General features: G+C 37.7%; 1 protein-coding gene across 8 annotated transcripts in view; it reads left to right on the top strand.

Annotated features, from left to right (window-relative positions):
* Positions 1-24,029, top strand: part of AGK (acylglycerol kinase) — an 87,018-nt gene that overhangs the window by 32,297 nt on the left and 30,692 nt on the right. For 5 of the 8 annotated variants that reach the window (XM_067747220.1, XM_067747223.1, XM_067747221.1 and 2 more), the window contains exons 3-10: positions 198-237; positions 3,132-3,211; positions 8,305-8,380; positions 14,618-14,710; positions 16,425-16,457; positions 17,539-17,580; positions 17,785-17,879; positions 22,740-22,809. In XM_067747220.1, coding sequence (XP_067603321.1) covers positions 198-237; positions 3,132-3,211; positions 8,305-8,380; positions 14,618-14,710; positions 16,425-16,457; positions 17,539-17,580; positions 17,785-17,879; positions 22,740-22,809 — 529 coding nt within the window. The remainder of the gene's footprint in view (positions 1-197; positions 238-3,131; positions 3,212-8,304; positions 8,381-14,617; positions 14,711-16,424; positions 16,458-17,538; positions 17,581-17,784; positions 17,880-22,739; positions 22,810-24,029) is intronic. The other 3 variants (XM_067747227.1, XM_067747225.1, XM_067747222.1) reach the window with 2 other exon arrangements.

Genomic DNA, 24,029 nt, shown 5'->3' on the forward strand with positions numbered 1-24,029 from the left:
CGGAAACCTAACACCGGGTTTCATTCAGAGAAAGTATTTTTCAAACGTGCCCATGATTTGTTACAGGTCTTAAGAAACTTTGACTTGGGTATTTTACAGGGAAGAGTTATACATATTTCTAAAAATGATGATGATTTGCTTGGATCTGAACCTACTTATTAAAGCTAACGTTCATTCTGTTTTGTTTACTTTGATAGTGATAACCTACTAAGGAGAGCAGCCTGTCAAGAAGCTCAGGTAATGCCATTTAATATGAAACAATTAAAACCCGCCTTATCTCCACTGTGCAGAAATCTCAGGCTGTTCCAGGGGGACTTGCACAGTGCCTTGCATCAGCGCAGCTTGGCTATTTTTTCCCCACTATCGGGGTGAATCAGGCTGCCAGCCAACTCTGAATAGAACTGGAGGAGGTTAACAATCTGGTGAGGAGCAGTTCTGACGCCCACCCCTTTAGACTTGTTTACTTCTGGATTAGTCCAGAGAACACAGAACTGGACTGGTTGGCACTCTGGGAATTTGTTCATGTCTGCAGGTGTCCTTGAAGATCTGGCTAAAGCCCGAATCATCCCTAATCCGAATAACCCCCAAGGATATGAGTTCAGAACAGGTGTTACCTCTCAAAGTCAAATCTTAAAACTGTTGATTCATATTTTTAAAGCCTGTCTCTTTAGCACAACTGATTCAGACCCTCTCCCATGATATTGCACTTAAATATTCATCTATCTAGTTGTAGCTGAATTTGTAGTTGTATTGCACTTAAATATTCAATATACAACTACAATACAATTGTAGTTGTATTGCACTGTAGTTGTATTGCACTTAAATATTCATCTATCTAGTTGTAGCCTTTCAGGTTTAAGGCCACAATTTTGTTCTTCCCTCCCCTCCAAACGTGTGCGTTATACATTGCAGATTAATTTGCACGACTGAGTTGCCTTTTTGTTACGTCATTCAGGCATACGATGTCAGAAATACCAAAAAAGAAACATGAAACTAAAAAATGACAAAAGACGTGATGCATTTAGTAGGAGAGGTGGGTGGCAGACCTCATGTTTGTTTTTGAAATGTTTCCGTGGATGACAATGACAATAGATACTATTAATAAATTCCTCTCTTTAGTGATTCCCTAACTGTTCTAAATCCATGTTTCAAGAATTCGATTGCTTTGTTGTTTTTATCTCTTATGGCTCTAAGCTGTTTTGGAAATCAATTCAAATAAACTTTAATATTAAACTTGAGGTGATCTTTACCCCAAGCTAATTTTCCACTAGCAACTGGAAAATCCTCTTGGGAGGGGAAGGCTTTCCCCCTTGAAGGAAGAGTGGTCATGGGGTACTCCCTTTCTTGCGCAAAGTAAATACCTCCACCTCTGTTCTGAACTCCATCTCCTCCTACTTTTCCCACTGTTCTAACTCTCCACTTCCCGACACCCATTTAGCTCCTTCCACCTGAAAAAAGGAAGCGAATTCATCCTTATAGCCCCCTCCCTCTAGTTACTTTTCCTGTCTGTGTCCTTCCCTTTTCAGTCTAAATTCTTGAAAGAATATGATTTTTTTTTTTTGCGGTACGTGGACCTCTCACTGTTGTGGCCTCTCCCATCGCGGAGCGCAGGCTCAGCGGCCATGGCTCACGGGCCCAGCCGCTCCGCGGCATGTGGGATCTTCCCGGACCGGGGCACGAACCCGTGTCCCCTGCATCGGCAGACGGACTCTCAACCACTGCGCCACCAGGGAAGCCCGATTTTTTTTTTTAATCTCACATGAACTCACCTCATTGTAGTCTCATGTAAACCTGAGACATGAGTTGCAGGTAGATAAGACTTCTAGAGGCTAAAAACCCAGGACCAGGAGGAATAATCTAGAACTGTAGATCTGGAATCTGGCAGGTTAATTAAATCATTTCTGGCCAAATTCCAGAAATAGTATGGATAGAAAAAGAACAAATTACGATATTTAGAGATTTGGCAGCAAAATGTTAAGATCTAACTCAATAAGAGTGAAAACAGAGTAGTAATTATAACGTACACAGAAACTTTTTACAAAGAAATAGTATGTCTTTCTGAAGTATTCAGAAATAGAAGTTTATTTTTTTTAAAGCAAGAAATAGACAATGGTGACAAAGGATCTCCAGTGGGCTGTCAGGGAGGTGGTAGAGTTGGGGTCAGTTACTAAATAAAAATCGTGGTGTAACTTCCATTTTTCTCCTATATTTACTTTGTGCTTCTGTACTTAATTCTACCTCCTTGGCCCAGACCTACTTCCCACAATCTAAGACTCGCAATTTTGCCCTCTTCGGGGTTTTCCTATTCTCATTCCTTTTATTGACCACCTTCTCCTCCCGTTACTTCCCATTTTCACTCCTCGCATCTAGTCCTCTGGGTGTCGTAACTCTGCCTCATCATTTATTAGCTCTTTAGAGCTGATAGAGTAGAAGTTTGGAGTTAGATTCATATAAATTCTAGGCTTGTAATTTATTAACACTTTGACTGACTTAATCTTTCTGAATCTTGGCTTTCTCATCTATAAACATGGGAATATTTAATACTTCCTTGGTTTCTAAGAACTAAGAATTAATATGTGTGGAAGTGGCAAATACTAGGTGCTTAGTAAATATTAATCACATTTCTTTTCCTGTACCAGTTGATGCTACTTATCAAGGTTGCAAAGAAAGGAGGCAAATAGAGTATTAGATTTATTTTTTATGTGTATAAAGATACGAAGATTAACTGGTAACATGAAGATTCTTCATGAATAAGCTTTAGTAATAAGTTAAAAGAGAAAAAGGTTATATTCTGAAAACTGAAGACAAATTAAACTTCCCTTGTGACAGACTACGGACTTACTGGTTGTAATAAACCTAGTCATATCTTACAGAGAAAAGAAAAGTTACTTACCTTTAGTAGGTGAATGAAGCAGGGCGTTTTATTACAATATAAAATTCAGCTTATTTTCATTAAATAAAGGTGCACTTTTATTGTTGTTGTTTATGGTGGGGTTGTCAACATGAAATTTGTTTCCCCAGGGTAGACACCGTATCTGCCAGTAGTAAATTCTTTTGGAATGAAAGAATATCTGTGCTCACTAACTGAATAGACGGACATTTACTGAAAACTTCTCTTTGTTCCTTTTTAGGTGTTTGGCAGTCAACTTATTCCTCCCAATGCACAAGTGAAGAAGGCAACCGTCTTTCTCAATCCTGCCGCTTGCAAAGGGTAGTTCAGTCTGTGACTTGTTATAGATTTGGTTTTTCTAAGGGGAAGAGAGTCACAGAATACTAGGCAGCTGGTTGGATTGTGTGGAATTGGAGCTACTAGGTTCAGTACCCTTGTAGCAATAAGATTCAATTGTAATGTAGAAATCACGGTTAATCAGATATAACTGTAAAGCTAACTGATGCCTAGCTAACTGGTCTAATTGAAGTTTAATAATTATTCCAGAATTAACACTCTCAAATCAGTCTTATCTGCTTGGTGGTAGTCCCCTTGGGAACAACTTCTGCTGCTGTGATGTAAATTATGAGTCCATCTCTGTTACAGGATGTTCAGAGATTGCCAAAAGCACTGTGGCCTTGTGAGGTCAGAAACATTCTTTCCCAAAGTGGTGAATGTAGAGTTAGGTCTTGGAGGTCAGTCAAGGGAGAACACTCAGTGTTCCCGACTGACGAAATGGCCCATGGGGCGGGGGCCTACAGACAGGAGTGCCGACTAATATCCTTTGCTGTGTCACAGGAAAGTCTGTAAACTGGTCTGGTTGGCCTCAAGGGGTCATGTGAGGCAACTCTGAGAATTAAGATGTGAAGAATAGTTGGGACCTTGGTTGACAGTCATGTGTCCGTGTTCATTTATTGTAACAAATGTACCACACTGGTGCAGGATATTGAAAGTGAGGGAGGTTTTGTGTGTGTGTGTGTGTGCGTGTGTGTGTGTGCATGTGTGTAGGGAAGCAGGGGGTATGTGAGAACTCTCTGTATTGTCCACTCATTTTTACTGTGAACCTAACAACTGCTCTAAAAAATAGTCTATTAATTTTTAAAAGTACCGTAAGCAAAATAAAAACTTTTTTTTTTTTACATTGCTAGTTAGGTACAACTCTCATTCAGTTGGAAAGGTAAATAAGACTTTTGGTGGCTTATAGAAGAAATCATTTAAAATTTAAAATTATTTTTTAAAAATAGTAAGAATTAAAGGGTTGAGGGGGAGAAAAAAGTGATACCTTTTATTCTATCTAACGGCCAGAACAATTCTTTTTGTCCTGACTGAGGAAAAATTAATAAGTATGTATTAGATTGGATTCTCTAAGTTCGAAGTCAAATGACATTAAGATAATAAGAACAACAACAAAAAGCATAGTTGGGAGTAGCTTCTGAGTGGTGAGGTTAACATTGGAGAAAAACGCAGGGGCTCTGAAATAAGTTTCTCTAGTCATTTCTTGGGAGGTAGTGTGTGTGGCTTCACTGATGTGAGGGCTAGTCACACCTTATTTCTTTTGAATTCAGCAGTTTAAGATATTTACCTACAGGTTGTCTAAATCGGCTCCATTACTCTACATAATGGAATCATATTTGCCCACCTTTATTGGAACCACTTCCTGCCCCCATAAACGTACCAGTCATAAGGCCTCTTGTTCATTCTTGTTTAAAACCAGCGCTGAACAAAAATATCAACAAAGGTTCTAACATAACACAATCAAAATACCCAAGATAACTAGTCACTGGTGGCCTGTGGGAGAAGCTAGCAGGGAACTGGGTGTATCCTCTGTATACTCTGTGATACGGTCGGTGTTGCTTAACTTCTTAAATCCTCAATTTACTCATCTGTAAAGTGTGAAAAGTAATAGCACATGCCTTATAAAAATTACCATGTAATTCTTTAGGATTAAATGAGGTAATGCCTATAAGATATTCAGCATTCTTTCCATTTCATAGTTAGCACCTGATAAAAGAAATATAAGCTGCTGTTCTTGGTATTACTGACCTGTAGGCTGGGTCAGAAGGTTCTCTACTTGGCTCTCCCACCCTGGGATCTCTCCTTTTGCCTCCGTTGTTGTAACTGCTCCAGGTCCTGTTCCTCTAGAGATCTAGTAAGTTAGTAACTTGCTAATTCTCTTGAAATATATGGTAGTTTGTTTAAGCTATAATCAGTCATTTTGAGTTCCTACTTGAGATATTTGCATTTTTAAAAAATGAATAAACTTTTCTTTTAGAGGAGTTTTAGGTTCCGTTTACACTTTTACATGTAAGTGTATTTGCGTTTTTAAAGGTAGGTTCTTGTTGAAAAGTGTAATACCTTTACCTGCAGGCTAGGGTAAGGAAAGTGTTTCTTTTCTAAAGTCATGGTCCCCTTTAACAAGGTGAATCCCTGCAAGCTTCTAGGAAGCAGCCACTTTGGAACTCTCCAGCATCTTTTTTTAAAGCTTTCACTGTACTATTTTTGTCATCTTGACTCTGACCTGACACATAATTTATAATTTATCATGTAGCTATTTCATTATGTAGTACTGGTTTAAAACTACATTAGAGCTTTAGGAAATAACTGTTTTGCATTAATAAATGATACATTAAGGAGTAATTATTTTGTGTGTGCGTGTGAACCTGCAAATTGCTAGAGGTATAGAAAGTTTTATTTAACTCTGGTGCTATCTCACCCTTAATTATATAATAAATAATACATTTATTACTGGTAACACTTGCTTTTCAATCTTTTATATGGAACATTAGAAGGAAAAAAAATGCCTTCACTTCCACTTTAGAGATTTTCTGTACCTGTGGCATCACAAAGATGTGAATAAAGGCCCAAATGTTCAAATCTTTTTTCTTTCTTTCTTTTTTTTAATTGAAGTATAGTTGATTTACAGTCTTGTGTTAGTTTGAGGTATACAGCAAAATGATTGTTATATATACATACATATATTTTTTTCAGATCCTTTTCCATTGTAGGTTATTATAAGTTATTGAATATAGTTCCCTATGCTATACAGTAAATTCTTATTGTTTATTTTATATATAGTAGTGTGTATCTGTTAATCCCATACTCCTACTTTATCCCTTCCCCCTTTGGTAGCCATAACTGTTTTCTATGTCTGTGAGTCTGTTTCTATTTTTAAATAAATTCATTTGTATTATTTTTTAGATTCCACATATAAGTAATATCATATAATATTTGTCTTTCTCTTTCTGTCTTACTTCACTTAGTATGATAATCTCTAGGTCCATCCATATTGCTGCAAATGACAATATTTCATTCTTTTTATGGCTGAGTAATATTCCTTTATATATAATGTATATAATATATTCTACACACACACACACACACACACACACTTTATCCATTCATCTGTTGATGGACACTTAGGTTGCTTCCATGTCTTGGCTATTGTAAATAGTGCTGCTATGAACACTGGGGTGCATGTATCTTTTCGAATTAGAGTTTTCATATTTTCTGGATATGTGCCCAGGAGTGGTATTGCTGGATCATATGGTACTTCTAGTTTTAGTTTTTTAAGGAACCTCCATACTGTTCTCCATAGGGGCTGTACCAATTTACATTCCCACCAACAGTGTAGGAGGGCTCCTTTTTCTCCACACCCTCTCTAGCATTTATTCTTTGTAGACTTTTTGAGGATGGCCATTCTGACTGGTGTGAGGTGATACCTCATTTTACTTCTACAAATCTTATTTGTTTTTTTTAAATTAATTAATTAACTTATTATTTATGGCTGATTGGGTCTTCGTTGCTGCGTGCGGGATTTCTCTAGTTGCGGCGAGCGGGGGCTACTCTTCATTTCAGTGCATGGGCTTCTCATTGCGGTGGCTTCTTGTGTTGTGGAGCATGGGCTTTAGGCGTGCGGGCTTCAGTAGTTGTGGCTTGCGGGCTCTAGAGCGCAGGCTCAGTAGTTGTGGTGCACGGGCTTAGTTGCTCCACAGCATGTGGGATCTTCCCAGACCAGGGCTCGAACCCGTGTCGCCTACATTGGCAGGCGGATTCTTAACCACTGCACCACCAGGGAAGCCCAAATCTTATTTCTTAAACTAACTCAGAGGAGCTTATAGATGTGTTGTAAGTGATTAATACAGCTGATTGAGACTTCACCAGAGTTTTGCTTCGCAGAGATAGATCTAATCCACTTCCACTTGACCCTTTCTTATCAACCCAGAAATGAAAGCAACCCTGCAAGGAGAAATGTTTACAGTATCACCAGCTCACCTTTTATTGTTGGGTTAAGCCCCAGAAATGGTGATCTGGAAAGGAGAAATTTCCATTTAGCCTTTCATGTTCATTCTTACAAGCATTCAGAGCTGTAGAAGAGGGAGGATATGTGTGTTTAATTTGCTTATTACGTGCTCAGGTGTGCCCTTGGTTCAAGGTATTTTTTTGGTTCTTGTAAAAATTTGCTCAAGCTTCTCAGTTTCTATTTTAATTCATAATCAGAAATGTTTTATGTTCTGTGTTCCATTTGATAGCTATTTCTTTTTAGTTTAAAGAATGTTGAAGTTGGTCTGTGCATAACTCTACATGTTCCTCATTCACTACCTTTGTGTCTGTTTCTAGTATAAAATATTCTTAAGAAAGTTGAAGCATGCATCACTGATAAAAAATAATAATCTTTCTGAAAGAGGACTGAGTAAATGTGGATGTAAAAGTTAGATGTTTGGTGTTGATTGTTTTGAAAGTACTAGTTTTTATTTTTGTTTTGTGATGTGATAGTTGAAAATATTTGGGTAAAAGACAAGTCAGCTGATTGGTATGTTTTAACATTTATTCAACTCTGAGACTCTGCAATTGGGGACTTTTTTGCAGCTTCTGTATCCCTTGATTTCTAATACATTCTCAGTCAACCACTGGAATGTAAATAAGTTCCGTGAGGGCTTATTACATTATACCTCAGTTACATGTATTTTTGTCTGCCTTGTCCTGTTGTTTGCCCAGTTCCTAGATGTGTCTAGCACACAGTAGAGGCTCAGTAAGTGCTTGTTGAGTGAATCAGACATTGTTGCCTGAGTGGAGCCGTATCCAGTGTACACACTTCCTCTAGAGGAACTAGATTGTGCACTGTAAGCATCCCACATGGGTGAGAGCTTATTGTATTAGACAAGGGGCAAAATCTTGGAGGCCCCAGAGTGAAAGAGTCCACGTTTATATCCAGAGAAACTCATTACTCTTCACCAGCCTTCCTGTCCTTGAACAAATAGAGGAAACGTGTTCTCTACGCTATTTCTTGTTCTCTTCTAGAGAAGGTGGTTGGGCTTTTTATATTTCCTCTTGAGAACTTGTGTTAAAATATTTGTGTTTTTTTCCTTTGTCTACAGCAAAGCCAGGACTCTATTTGAAAAAAATGCCGCCCCGATTTTACACTTATCTGGCATGGATGTGACTATCGTTAAGGTGAGAACTGCTCTAGAATGTTGATTTTATCCAAGCTACCCCTCCTTATAACATATCCTCTTCTCTTGACTTCTTAGCAAAAATCACTTATCACTTAGAAGATAAGATTAATAAGATAATATTGTTTTTTCCAACCACGGTCAGCTTTTCACTTTCAGAACAAGATTAAATGGGGCCATGAACTTGGCTTCTTTCATCTGACAGATAAGACGTGGAACTATTGTCTCTTGGAAGATGAAAGTTGTTACAGCTGTAAGAATTCTTTTTCTGACTATTAAAAAGAAATTTCAAGTTTGAGTAATTAATTTCTTGGTAGTTCTGCAGACAGGTAAACATTTTCTTTCTGGTGAGGAATTATTTCAGGTGAGGAATTTTAAGTGGTAAAGCTTTAGAATTTTCGAGATTTGGGTAAGAAGAAATGGGGACAAAAATAAATGAGAGGGAATTGTGCTATTTTAGAAGATGCCTCAAGACTCCACTTGCTTGACTTTAAGTGCTATGTGTGTGGTATGTACATAGGTGTGTGTACTTGGTGAAAGTCACTGTTGCCATGTTTGTAAGTCTATGGTATACCAATTTTTAATATTACACACTCCCATTAAATCATAGCGATTGAACGGTCATTCAGTCCAGTTGACCACGCAATGTTGATGAACTCTCCTCTCCAGCTTGTCCGAGGTGTGGTCTTCTAGTTGTCTGCCTCCAGGGATGGGAGAGTGGGGAAGAAAACTGACATTTATTTCAGGACCTGTAATGCATATTGCAGACTCTACGTATGAGAGATCTGAGAATGGTTATTTAAGACCGATATTTGTTTGTTCCTGGAGTGTTTGGTTGAACTCACAAGGAGAACCATCTGGGCCTGGAGCTTTCTTTGAAGGGAAATTTTTTTATGTATTAACTTTCTTTAATGGCTGTAGAAGTACATCAGGAAGTTCTGTTTCTTCTTGAATTAATTTTAGTAAGGTAAATTTTTTAAAGGAATTTGTGAATTTCATCTAAGTTTTCAAATTAATAGGCATCAAGTTGTTCATAATATCTTCTTTTTAACTTTTAAATTTCTGTGACATCTGAAATACATCATTTTCTCGCTCAGTATTGTTTTATTGTTTATTTGTGCTTTTTTTTTTTTTTTGCCTGCCAGTCATGTGAGAGATGCGTCAATTTAATTAATCCTTTTTGCCGAGAACCATTTCTTGGCTTGTTGATCCTTTCATTTATGTTTCTTTCATTAACTTCTGGTCTGTCTTTATTGTTTCCTTCATTCTACTTTCTTTGGCTTTTTTTCTGCTGTTCTTTTTGACATTTTAACTTGGATGTTTATTTCATTAATTTTCACCCTTCTCTCCTGGTGTTTTCTTAGAAAGCTATAAATTTTACTGCTTCAGCTGCATCCTAGGAGTTTTGGTATATAATATTTTCATTATCATTCATTTCTAAATGTTTTCTAATTTTCATGATGATTTTTGTTTGACCTATGAGTTATTTAGCATGTTTTAAAATTTTCAAATCTAAAGTTTTCCCACATCTTTTTGTTAATGGTTTCTGATTTAATTGTGTTATGGTCAAAGAATGTAGTCTATATAATTCCAGTATTTTAAGTTTATTGAGATTTGTTCTATGGCCTAGCATGTGGTTTGTTTTCATAAATGTTTTATGTAGGCCTAAAAAGAATATATATCAGTTATTGGGTACCATGTTCTATATATGTCCATTCAGTCAAGTCTGTTAGTTGTGTGGCTCAAATCTTACATGTCCTTACTGATTTTTTTCTTCTGTTTGAACTATAGATTATTCAGAAAGAAGTGTTAGAAATATCGCACTAGATAGATTTGTCTGTTTCTCTATGTAGTTTTATCCACTTTTGCTTTTTTATATTTTGAGACTGTCAGTAGATGCATTCACATTTCAAATTATTTCATTTTTCTTGCATGTTGACACTGTCATAGAGTTACTCTCTTTAGCACTAATGCTGTCCTTTACTGTAGTCTATTTTATTTAGTATTGTTAGTACCCATACTAGCTTGCTTTGATTAGTTTTTACCTGGTATAATTTTTACTTATCTTTACTTAAGCCATTTTGTGTCCTTATATTTTAATGCATCATTGGTAAAGGCATGAAAACAGGATATTTTAAAGATCCAATGCTTTTTGTGTGTGTGCCTTTTGACTGGACCATATAATCCATTAACATTTATTGTAATTGTTAATGTATTTAGATTTATTTCTATACCAGTTATCTATTGCTACATAACAAACCGCCTTGACAACAGTTTTTCTGCTTACAATTCTGTTGGTCAACAATCCGTGTTCAGAGCTGTTCTTGTGTTGGTCTCACCTGGGCTCCTCAGTGGCTTGTCTTTTCATGACTTGATAGCTTATTTATTTCCTTTTCTCACTGAATAATATTCCATCATGTAGATGTACAACAGTTTGTTTATCCATTTACCTATTGAAGGACATCTTGATTGCTTCCAGTTTTGCACTTATGAATAAAGCTGCCATCAACATTTGTGTGCATGTTTTTGTGTGGACATAATTTTTCAGCTCATTTGGGTAAATACCTAGGAGTGCAGTGGCTGTGTTACATGGTATGCTTAGCTTTGTAAGAAACTGGCAGACTGCTTTCCACAAGTGGCTGTACCGTTTTGCATTCCCACTAGCAATTAAGGGAATTTTCTGTTGCTCCACATCCTCATCAGTATTTGGTGTTCTCAGTGTTCAGGGTTTTAGCTGTTCTGATAGGTATACAGTAGTTTCTCATTGTCTCAATTTGCAGTTCCCTAATGACATATAACATTAAGCATTTTTTCATTGGTTTATTTTCCATCTGTATATCTTCTTCAGTGAGGTGTCTGTTCAAATCTTTGCTATTTTAATTGAGTTGTTTCTTGTTTGTTCTCTTATTGTTGAGTTTTAGAGTTCTTTGAACACAAGTTCTTTATCAGATATGTGTTTCAAAAATATTTTCTCTTATACTGCCTTTTTTTTTTTTTTTTTTTTTTTGTGGTTCGCGGGCCTCTCACTGTTGTGGCCTCTCCCGTTGCGGAGCACAGGCTCTGGATGCGCAGGCTCAGCGGCCATGGCTCACGGGCCCAGCCGCTCCGCGTCATGTGGGATCTTCCCAGACTGGGGCACAAACCCGCGTCCCCTGCATCGGCAGGCGGACTCTCAACCACTGCGCCACCAGGGAAGCCCACTTATACTGTCTTTTAAAGCTGTGTTTGTTTTCGTTCTCTTAACAGTATTTTCACGGAGCAGAAGTTTTTAATTTTAAAGAAGTCCAGCTTATCAGATTTTTCTTTTGTGGCTCTTGCTTTTGGTGATTTATCTAAAAACTCATCAACAAACCCAGGATCACCTACATCCTGTACTGTGTGATTTTCTAGAAGCTTTATAGTTTTTTATTTGACATTTAGGTCTATGATCCATTTTCAGTTAATTTTTATGAAAGGTATAAGGTTCACGTTTTCTGCATCATCAGGCCACTCTTTATCCTTTCTCTTTGTTGCATTTGGAATTTTCCTCTTAAGATCAGAGCCTCAAATGTGTCATCCCTATTAATGTAATCTTTTAAATTATGGTCTGTTAAATCTGTCAATATCCTTTTGAATTTTGGTTCTTTCATTCATGTACTTATTCATATTTATCAATTTGTCTTGCAAATATTTGAGTACCTACTACAAAGTAAGCTCTGTTCTACCTGTTGAGGATACAGTCTGAACAAAACAAGTTTTCCCTCTCTGTCCTCAAAGAGCTTCCACTCAAAGTGTGAAAAGGAGGGATACAGATAAAACACATATACAAACAAACATATGATTTGTCAGATGGTGATGAGAGCCAAGAAGAAAAATCAAGCAGGGTAAGGAGACCAAGAGTAATGGCGGTGTTAGTTTAGTTCAGGAGGCCAAGGAAGGCCAGTCTGGTAAGATGACCTTTGGAAGAGACGTGGGGGAAATGAGTGAGTCATGCTGGTAGGTTGGGGAAAGCATCCAGGCCGAACGTACTGCACGTTCAGAGGCTCTGCAGAGGAGTGTACTTGGGGCTTGAGGAAGAGTGAGAGGCAAATGTAGTTGGAGGAGAATGAGCAAGGGGAGACAGGAGAAAGGATGAGGTTGAAGAAGTTAGGAGGGGCAAGATTGTCAGGTTTGTATCGTTTACGCATTCAGTCAATTACCTTTCCTCTCTGTTGTTGATAAAGTGTTGTGTAGGAAAAGGCTGAATGGAGAGCCCTAAAGAAATGTCACCAGGAATCTACCTACAATTTGATGTCCCTCCGCTGAGCATCTTACTTTGAACGTAGACATTCAATTGGTAATCAGTTCACCCAGTTGTATTCTAGTGTATTGTTCCCACCTAGCTCCGCCTTGTCCCCAAGGATATTATCAAATAACTTGCCAGGTACCTTGCTGAAGACCCAATAGAATGTCTGTCTGGATTTCCTGATCTTCTGATCTAGTAATCTGTCAAAGATGAGGATACTCTGAAATGCCTTGTTCTCGGTGAACCCATGCAGATTCCCAGTGATCACCTATTTTGGGGTGTTCACAAAGCATCCTTTTAATCAGGATCAACATATATTCTCTCTTTTTAAAAAAATATTTATTTATTTTTGGCTGCGTTGGGTCTTCATTGCTGTGTACGGGCTTTCTCTAGTTGAGGCGAGCGGGGGCTACTCTCCGTTGTGGTGCACGGGCTTCTCTTGCTGCGGAGCACGGACTCTAGGCGTGCGGGCTTCAGTAGTTGTGGCATGTGGGCTCAGTAGTTGTGGCGCACGGGCTTAGTTGCTCCGCGGCCTGTGGGATCTTCCTGGACCAGGACTCGAACCCGTGTCCCCTGCATTGGCAGGCAGATTCCTAACCACTGTGCCACCAGGGAAGTCCCTATATTCTTTTTTTAAAAAGTGAAATATTTGGATTGATTGAGCTCAGTCACCAGAGGGCAGTGATTTAATCAACCATGGGTATGTAATGAAACCGACACAAAAACTCAGAAGGACAGGGTTTGGAGAGCTTCTGGGCTGGTAAACCTGTGGAGATCTGGGGAGAGGTGGTGCGCCCAGAGAGGGCCTGGAGACTCCACACCGCTCCCCCACACACCTTGTCCCATGTACCTCTTCGTTTGTCTGTTCATCTGAATCCTTTGTAATAAACTGATGTGTGAGACAAAAAAAAAAAAAAGAAATATTTACAAATGTATAACTGCAAAGCCAGTCATTTCATTTTTCAGGATAAAAGTAGAACCATTCATCATAAGATTAGATGGTGTTAGTGTAGGACTTTGTTTTTCGTGTGTTGACTGTGACTTAGTGGCCCAGGTGCTTTAGCCCATCTGACATCCAAATCTTTAATTTTTGCCTATTAGTGTCTAGTAAAGTGTCAACAGGAGAGAGTGTTTCCTTATTTCAGTATTAGTTGCATTACATTTGTTAAAATTCAGTGTTTGATTTTAGAGGTGGTGGCTTAGATCATTCATTTAAGTCTACATCTGTATCTGAAATGAGGTATCCTCAGTACAAATGGTGAGGCTTACATACCATTTAGTCACCATTTTGTGACTGCTTTGAGCCATACCTATATTTCTTTATGTACAATCATAGCAAAACCACAGTAACCGTTTATCTAGTACAGTGCCAGTTAAGAACAGTTACCTTGCTAGTCGCTTTTCATACTGCTTTCCAACAGTATTAGGAAGAAGCGCTTTTCCCTTCCTCCAGTACACATGATTTCATTGATAAGGAAATTAAGATCCTGAGAGTTTAAGGCCACTCAGCTAAAAAGTAGCAGAGTTGGGATTTAATCTGGGTCTCCTGGGCTCTCAAATCTGTGCTCTTTTTATTACATCTGTTTCTCCTTATTTGCACATACACTTGACTTTCTGCTTGCAGATGAAAGTCACTGGGTAAATGATGTAATAATAGAACGTGCACTGGACTAGAAATGATTCCTCTGACTAGCTGACTGTGTAACCGAGACAAATCACTAGGTTTGAGTTTTATTTTTAAAGTAAGGAGCCGCCTAGATGGTTTCTGAGGTCCCTTCCAGCTCTAAAAATATAAAACTATAAAAACCATACATAGTTGCTTTGATAGCTGTTTAGTTTCTCATGTATATCAATTATGTAGAATTTAAGAAAAGGTTCAGTGTAAAACTTTAAAGAAAATATCCCATATTTTTAGACCTTTGGGCCTGTGGCTCTAGGATGATAAATTTACCAAAGGCTTCCTTTGTATTGCAGACAGATTATGAGGGCCAAGCCAAGAAGCTCCTGGAACTGCTGGAAAACACAGATGTGATCATTGTTGCTGGAGGAGATGGGACTTTGCAGGAGGTGTGGCCGCTCTTCTCTTTGAAACCATTTTGAAAGGGAGGAAAATAGAAATTAGGTCTTGGAGCAGTGGCGTAAAGTGGTTATAATTTAAGGAAATTATTTCTTTGTAATCCATTCTTTTTAGGATTGTTTCTCTCTGAAACAAGTATAGCATTACATTTTTCTCATGCACTTTTATTTCATTGCTTCGTATAAATTCTATACCCAGCACATAGAAGGGTTTTTGTTTGATCAGATTTAAGTCGGATAAAATGGAATAAAACAGGGTACAAAATGGTGCTGGGTGTGAAACGCTTTTTATATTTTGAAGACTCTTATGAAGTAGCCCTGTTTGTAAGGGAATCACTGTTTCAATTATGGGAAGGTTTCTTATAAAATAAACTTAAATAACAATTGCCTTTTTAAAAAATGCATCTGTCCATTCTCACTTCATTTCCATCCCATGTAATGTTATCTCCTAATGGTACATTTAGAGGCAGAGGTCTACATGTTCCGATGTATGCGTTGCTTTTGTTCTGCAATTCCATTTCCTTAATGCTTGCTTTGGTCCAATAAGGACAGTAAGTATATTGCCCTGGAAATGCTCTTCTTTACCAGGGCAATAGACTAGAACCTACGTTATGTATTGGAAACCCCTAAAGGGCCCAGTGCAGGTGCCCCTCCCACTCAGTCACCCCATCCTGTGTACCATAAGTCACATCCATACCTCGTTTCTCATTGTCTTTTGCCTCTATTTTGGTGGTTTCATTGGTGTTCAGGGACCAGGAGCTATAACAGCGGACAGGGCACTGTCCTGTGTTTGAGTTAGCAATCATGTAAGCCTTAGTAAACTTCTTTTAAAAAGGCTGTGCTAATGATCTTTTAATTGTGTTTATGGATTTTTAATGAAGTGTGAAGAATACGGATAGCATGCCAACAAAGTAATGAAGTGGAACTCACGACAGCCCCATTTAATCCCGAAACTCAGTGAGGCGGGAGATGCGGGAGAAGATTGGCTTTTGCCTTGACTTCACAAAATGTTTTTAAGAAAGAAACCAAATTGTGTATCTGGTATAATCTAGTCATCAAAATATGCCCTGGTTAAAAAAAAGAATTGGAGGGAAATATAGCAAAATATAAACAACTGACTAATGATGCCTGGTGGGTTTATGAGGAAGTATTTTTTCTTCAGGTATTTTTCACAGTTTTTATAAGACCATGGGTATTATAGTTTAAAAATAAAAAATAAATTAAGTAAAAATTCAAATTAAAAATGTCTTTTTATAGAGGGAATACAGTCTCCCTTGTCTTCATATTCATCAGTAAGAAACATTTATTGAGAGCAGGCTTCTCTCTGAGTGTAGCAAAGTGCTGTTTTTTTCCCGATATGTGTACTTTATAGTAGGAAACCAGGATCTTTAGTATAATTGATGTGTACATCACATTTATACCCATCTTATAGAACTTAAAATGTAATTTTACTAATATAATGTGGAAGTTTTATAATTATTTTATCTTAGCCTTTATAGTACTATTGTTCCTAGGTGGAGAATAAAATCTAATCTAGCTCTGATCTTACTGGAGAATAGTTGTGCTTTAAGAGCCAATACATCTTTTGACATAGTTTCTAGGAAGAAAACAGGAACAAGTTTGTGGTCCATGAAAATTGAATCCAATTCTTTTATGATAAAGGAAATACAAGTTGTTCATAATAATTTTTTTAAAACATTTGTAGGTTATAACTGGAGTTCTTCGAAGAGCAGATGAGGTGAGCTTTAAAATAAGAATCATTGCATTTTGACTTTTACTTTCCTGTTTTAATCTCTCTTTATTTCTTTCTTTTACCCTTTCTCCCCTTTTTATATTTTAAGATGGGCGCAAGTTGTGCTTCCTCAGACTTTAGAAAATAAAGTACTTCTGCCTATGTCATAGAACACTTTTATTAACTCATGGTGGACTTTTCTGCTTTGGGGATCCAGGGTATCCAATGGCTTTTACCAAGAGTTGTTTAAAATATAAAATTTCCCCATAGAATCTTTTCAAAGGATTCCTTCATTAATAAATTGTGGTATATTCATATATTGGGAGCCATACAACAGTTAAAATGAATGAACTAGGTTTATAAATATCTACGTGGTAAATCTAAAAAATATTCAATAAAAAAAGGCAGGTTGCCAAAGTATTTTATGCATTTCTATAAATTTTTAAAATTCAGAAAACAAAGATACTCTTAATAGATGCCTAAACTATGTAGTAAAAGGGTAACAATGTGAATGGAAAGGAATCACACCCACCTCACGATAAAGGCTTCCTCTGGGAAGGGAAAGGGGAGTAGGATGAGAAGGGACTTGAGTTGTATCTGCATCACTTTATTTCTTAAAACTCTGAAGCAAATATGGCAAAATGTAATATTTGTTAAATCTGGGTCTTGGGTACATGGGTATTCGTGAGATTACTTTAAATTATTGTAGAAAAGTGTGATAAAATATTTTATAAGTAACAACAAGAAAGAAGATCCTTCCCAGTCCCTTTAGTAACAGTAGACTGAGCTCAAAATAATCTTTAGGAACCTTACGGTATCTGTTTATTTGTGGCCTTTAATTAAGTCCTCTACTATGCCATTCTTCTGCTACTTGACCTTGCTTATTCTCTTAGCCTTGTTTATACTTGAGGTAGTTTATAAGGCACTTTCACCTGTCCTCAGTCACTGTACAAATGTTAGACATTTTTAGTTGAATTCTATCTGCAACTTTGTCAAATAGTTTGGCAACATAATACAGTCTGTCACAATCATGCATTTATCTAATATCTAAGACCCTCATTTTCTTAACCAAATTTCTTTCAACCAGTTGCCATTAGTGAGCACCCAAATATTCCTTCCAAATTTGAAGGTATGTTGTTTTCATGAACTGCCTTGTTCTAGAACCTGCTTCCTCAGTATTACCTGGTTGCTTGTCTAGGGGTGTGGGAAGGAAGGCTGGGAGGCAGGCCCAGGGTCAGTTACTTTGTCATAGTGGACACACCTGTGCCTCTCTGTTCAACCTCATTTTCTGACCATAACAATAAAACTTTGCTCTTGTTTTCTTCCTCGCCAGGCTACCTTCAGTAAGATTCCCATTGGATTTATCCCACTGGGCCAGACCAGTAGTTTGAGTCAGACACTCTTTGCCGAAAGTGGAAACAAAGTCCAGTAGGTTGTCAATGTGGGATGGTAGCATTTGTGGGTAAGCGAGCCTGGGAATGGAGAATTCACACGTGTGATGTAATTTTCTTTTTGAGTTTTGATAGCCTGAAACTTCAGATCATTAAGAGGAAGAGATCAGAGTTCAAGCGTTGGGTTGATTGGGAAGTTTCTCTGTTGGGTTGCGGGACCCTGGTGATCTCATGTTAAGTCCTCAGGTCAGGTATGGAGATGAATACTGATGTCCTTCTGACACTTATGAAGATAGCTTCACTGATCCAAGCATACTGTTTGTGTGCTTTTGTGTTGTAAGATTCTCTGGTGAAGACATACTTGCAGTGATCATTTGTTTGCTTTAAGTATGTATGATGACAAATAGCAAGTTCCCTGCGGAGATGGGCCAGCAGCAGCCTTGGCTCCATTACCTTGATAATATAAGTAGCTAAAACAACCAAATATAGTTACGTCCTTTAGGGAATGCCAAAAGTGGAAGGCAGTGTGGATAAAGTAGACAGAGGAAGTAGTGCAACCCTGACATTAAATTAAATTGTTGTGAGTCTAACAGTGTCCTCAGGAGTCAGGCAAGTTGCTATTATTGCTCTTTTCTTTCAAAAGCATTATGTAAACAAAGATTTAGTCTTTCAGGAAGATGGGAATCTTGAATTTGAGTCATGGCTTTGACAATGATTAAAAATATAATCTTGGACAAATCATTTTCAGGCAGGTTCTCATTGTCAGTTGCCTGATCTTTAATGTAAGCTTTGTGATACATTGGGGGAGGTCAATAAAAAATATTTGTTGAATGAATGAATTGAAATCTTCTCAAGACATTTCCTGTTATAACCTTCTAGAATCAATAACAATAATAATACTCAGGTGATTTTCTGTTTTGGATTTTTTTTTCTGCTTTGGGATTTTTATTTTAGATTGAGGTATAGTTGACATAAAACATATTAATTTCAGGTGTATAACACGATGATTTGATATTTATATGCCACCACAATAATTATAGTTAACATCTGTCACCATTCAATAGTTACAGAATTGTTTTTCCTTGTGATGAGAACTTTTAAGATATACTCTCTTAAAAACTTTCAGACATGTAATACAGTATTATTAACGTTAGTTGCCATGCTATACGTTCCATCCCCATGACTGACTTATTTTTTTTATCTATTTATTTATTTATTTATTTTTGGCTGTGTTGGGTCTTTGTTTCGATGACTGACTTATTTTATAACTTGACTCCCTTCGCCCTTTTTACCAACCTCCCACACCCCACCTCTGACAACCATCAATCTGTTCTCTGTATCATCTATGAACTTGATTTTTTAAAATTTTAATTTAATTTAATTTATTGTTTGGCTGCATTGGGTCTTCGTTGCTGCATGCAGGCTTTCTCTAGTTGCTGCGACGGGGGGCTACTCTTCCTCACGGTGCACGGGCTTCTCGTTACAGTGGCTTTTTGTTGTGGAGCACGGGCTCTAGCGCACAGGCTTCAGTATTTGTGGCGTGTGGGCTTCAGTAGTGTGGCTCGCGAGCTCTAGAGTGCAGGCTTCAGTAGTTGTGGCGCACTGGCTTCAGTAGTTGTGGCTCGCAGGCTCTAGAGCGCAGGCTCAGCAGTTGTGGCGCACGGGCTTAGTCGCTCCGTGGCATATGGGATCTTCTCGGACCAGGGCTCGAACCCGTGTCCCCTGCATTGGCAGGCAGATTCTCAACCACTGTGCCACAAGGGAAGTCCCTTGTTTTGTTTTGTTTTTTTAAAGATGCCACCACATATAAGATATCATACAGTATTTGTCTTTCTCTGTCTGACTTAACTTCACTTAGTATAATACCCTCCAAGTCCATCAGTGTTGTTGCAGATGGCAAAATTTCATTCTTTTTTATTGCTGAATAGTATTCCAGTGTATGTGTGTGCACACAAATGTATATATGTATATATATATGTGTATATATATATATATATGTATCTCACATATATATCACATCTTCTTTATTCATTCATCTGTCAATGGACACTTAGCTTGTTTCCATATCTTAGCTACTGTAAATAATGCTGAATAACAAACATGGGTGCATATATCTTTTGAGTTAGTGTTTTCGCTTTCTTCAGATAAATACCCAGAAGTGGAATTGCTGGATCATATGGTAGTTCCATTTTTAATTCTTTGAGGAACCTCCATACTGTTTTCCATAGTGGCTGCACCAATTTACATTCCCAGCAACAGTGCAGGAGGGTTCCCTTTTCTCCACATCCTCTACAATACTTGTTATTTCTTATCTTTTTGATAATAGCCATTCTAACAGGTGTGAGGTGATGTCTCATTGTGTTTGGATTTGCATCTCCCTGGTTGTTAATGATGCTGGGCATCTTTTCATGTACCTGTTGGACATCTGTATGTCTTCTCTGGAAAAATGTCGATTCCAATTATCTACCCAGTTTTCAAGTGGATTTTTTTTTCTGTTGAGTTGTATGAGATCTTTATATATTTTGTATATTAACCACTTACCAGATATATGACTTGCAGATATTTTCTCCCACTCAATAGGTTGCCTTTTCATCTTATTGATGGTTTTCTTTGCTGCACAGAAGGTTTTTAGTATCGTGTAGCCCCACTTACTTATTTTTACCTTTATTGCTTTTGCTTTTGGTGTTAGATTCAAAAATCATTGCCGGGCTTCCCTGGTGGCGCAGTGGTTGAGAGTCCTCCTGCTGATGCGGGGGACACGGGTTCGTGCCCTGGTCTGGGAGGATCCCACATGCCGCGGAGCAGCTGGGCCCGTGAGCCATGGCTGCTGGGCCTGCGCGTCTGGAGGCCGCAGCAGTGAGAGGCCCGCATACCGCAAAAAAAAAAAAAAAAAAAAAAAAAAATCATTGCCAAGTCTTATGTCAAGAAGCTTACCCTCTGTGTTTTCCTCTAGAAGTTTAATGGTTTCAGGTCTTATTACATTCAATTCCTTAATCCATTTTGAGCTAATCTTTGTGTATGGTGTAAGCTAGTGGTCTAGTTTCATTCTTTTGCATGTGGCTGTCCAGGTCTGCTTTGGGATTTTGAATAGACTGGTTTTGTGGATTTGTTTTTGCTGTTGTAGTTTTAGGAGTCATCTTTTATCTTTTAACTTTTTTTTTTTTAAGATAAAAACCTTGCTCCATATATCAAACACCAGGCATAAGCATAGACATATATCAGGCCTTTATTAAAACGTCTCTCATGCTTCAAGCCTTAGTCTGATGGGGAGGGTTCAGCTCTTTACCAATCATCCGGCAGCCTAATGTGGCATTTCAGTTTGCCATATTTTTTTCCCAGTTTAGAATTTCTGAGGGGCTATAAATATGACAAACAATGAATTAAACATTTTTTCTTATCTGACACAAATCCTATCTGGTTTGGGTCTTGGTTACTTTAGATAGCTAGTCTTTCCCCCTGTCAGTATAGATTATTAGAACTGCTTGCCAGCATTACCAGATATGCCAGTGATGCGGAGGTAGGACATGTCCCTTAGAGAACACCTCACCTATCCAAAAGCCAGTGTCTGTGCAGTGTGGCTGCCCTCAAGGTCTTAAATAGCCTTCAGTTTTTTAGGAGCTGATTTTCCCTGTAGTTAAACTAATGTTGTTGCTGCTTCTATTTATAATTTAAAGATTTATAAGACTTAATTTATAAGCATGCCCCAGGGCTCTTAGATAATTAAGTCAGTCTGCCCTGGGTTCATAATTTTGTAGACCTCTTAACATGGCAGATGCCTGAGGCTACCTAAAAGAACAAGGCTTTGCTTTTTGCATTGCTGTCGAGATTTGTTGTACCATAATTACTACAGAAGAAAAAGGAATTTTGAATTTGGAATGTTGCAGATAAATAATCCTAAAAAATAGCTGTTTCGTGCTACAGTGCTGCTTTATTTAGAGCTTTCAATTATTGCTGGAGAATAATAAATTTAAGGTTGCATTTTAACCATCTTCTGCCAAGGAATTTTGAAAAAAATTAATAGAAAAAGGCATTTTTCAGTTGGAACATTTTTTAAAGGTCAGCCTCTCAAAAGCACTTCTTAAACCTCTTAATGTGCTAGGTACTACTCAGAGTGAGCACAAAGCTTTAGGATTCTTTCTAATAACTTCCTTTGAAATTAATGTATTCATATCAAATTAATCTAAACTGGTGAACATGTGTCTTGCTTTCTCCTAAATTGAATCTCATTTTCTAAACTGCTACCTACTTCCCAGATAACAACTGTATTGGAGGGAAAATGGGATAAAGATATGTTGATAGAGAAATATGAGAAAGTAAAGTAGGCTGTTTCTTAAGTTTCAACTTGCTTCCTAGGGAACCCAGAATGTAATCCAAGCATTGGAGTTAATGTGTATATTTTGGGGATTTATTATATTTTGCTAAGATAACTCCAGCAAATCCTGTCCTTTAGCTATCCTTCAGATTATTAGAGTAAAAAGGAATATGGTTTTTGAAGTGCTTGACTTTCATTCTCTTACAATGAATGAAAGATGTATTATTATTTATTTATCATATTTTCCAGTGATAAAAGTCAGACACAATGTAGAGACTCAATAAATGTGAGATAAATAAATGATTGGTGCCTTGCATAAACTTCTCTTTGCCAAAGCCTTCTCTTTGAGTCTGTATCAGAGCCTTCCACTAGATTTGTATCAGTAATTATTTTATACACCTTTGTTCTGCTTTCTTGGAATATTTTGAAAGAATTTGTCTTTTTCTTGACCCAGCTATTAGTTCTCTGGGTAGGAGTGTGGTTGTGTGTGTGTGTGTGTGTGTGTGTGTGTGTTTGTTTGTGTGTGTTGGGGGAAATGTTGCTTATTTTTCACAACATGATCATTTCCTTCTTGTTATCTTTTAGACATATTACAGATGCTACACTTGCCATTGTGAAAGGAGAGACAGTTCCACTTGATGTCTTGCAGATCAAGGTAAGATCTTTTCATCAGAGTTTGAAAAAATTAACAAAGTAATACACACTTTAACAAAAATGTAGTAGTTCAAATAAGATGGTAAGGAAAACAACTGTTCTTCTTCTTACCCTTTCCTATGTGAAGTATAACCCCCCAGAGAAGATAGTTTTACCTGTTTGTTCTAGTTATCACTAATTAGTATGCTCGTGATGCTACTTTTAAAAATTGTGGTACAAAAAAAAAATACCCACAAAACATGAAATTTACGATCAGAACCATTTTTAGGTGTATAATTCAGTTTAAGTATATAATACTACTTTTTGGTTTATCAGTTTTAGATCTTATCTCTTGGCCTCTTATCAGAAGTCCTCTGTATCACCTCTCAGTATAGTTGTATCGTGATTTTTAGTTCCTCTGATTACCTTTGGCCCACAAGTAATTTTTCTGTTTTATATGGTTGTTTTGAGTATTAAAAGAGCTAATAAATATAACGCACTTAGGACAGCACCCGATTTCATCTCACCTGTTTGCATGGTGGCCACCTCTCTATCTCATGCCCTGCCAAAGGCTCTGCCTTTCTCGTGGCCCATCTGTCTTTTGGAGGGCCTTCTCTTTGGAATTCAGGTTACTTGGTTGTCTTGCATTGTCAGCTCTCTGACGGGCTTGAGAATAATTATGATTCTGTAGATTATCAGGCTTTTTCTCATTTTTAGGGTGGGAACAATGTTCTTTGTTGCTTCCTACATCCTAGAGAGGAGCAGAACTTCCCATTTTTCTATTGGGTTGTCTAACATTTTCTTACTGATTTGTAGATGAGCTCATGAATTACTCTAGAAAGACATTTGCTCGCTTTGCCCACTGAAGGGGCCTAAAGGCAGTGACACCCAACAACAACGAGCATATCTGGCATCCAGATTTTGGTCTCTAAGTACCATTCCCTAATAAAACTTCACAGGATTCTGTGAAAAGATGTCCTTCAGAGGCAGGGCAAGAATAAGGCAAAGAACTACTCAAAAACTGATGAAGACAACGCAAAATAGGAGGCAGCCTGATGGTACCCTATTGGCCAATTTTGGGCTGCTTTGAACATCAAAAAGAATAATGCTAGTGGATTATAATACATTAAATAAGAATGATGAATCTATAGTTATGTTACAGAAGAATTGCCAAATTGTAAATGTATAAGATACGACAGAGTTAGAGAATTACCATTGGGCAATCACTCATGAAATCACTAA

The sequence above is a fragment of the Pseudorca crassidens genome, chromosome 8 (assembly GCF_039906515.1).
Source record: "Pseudorca crassidens isolate mPseCra1 chromosome 8, mPseCra1.hap1, whole genome shotgun sequence".
NCBI classification, from domain to species: domain Eukaryota; kingdom Metazoa; phylum Chordata; class Mammalia; order Artiodactyla; family Delphinidae; genus Pseudorca; species Pseudorca crassidens.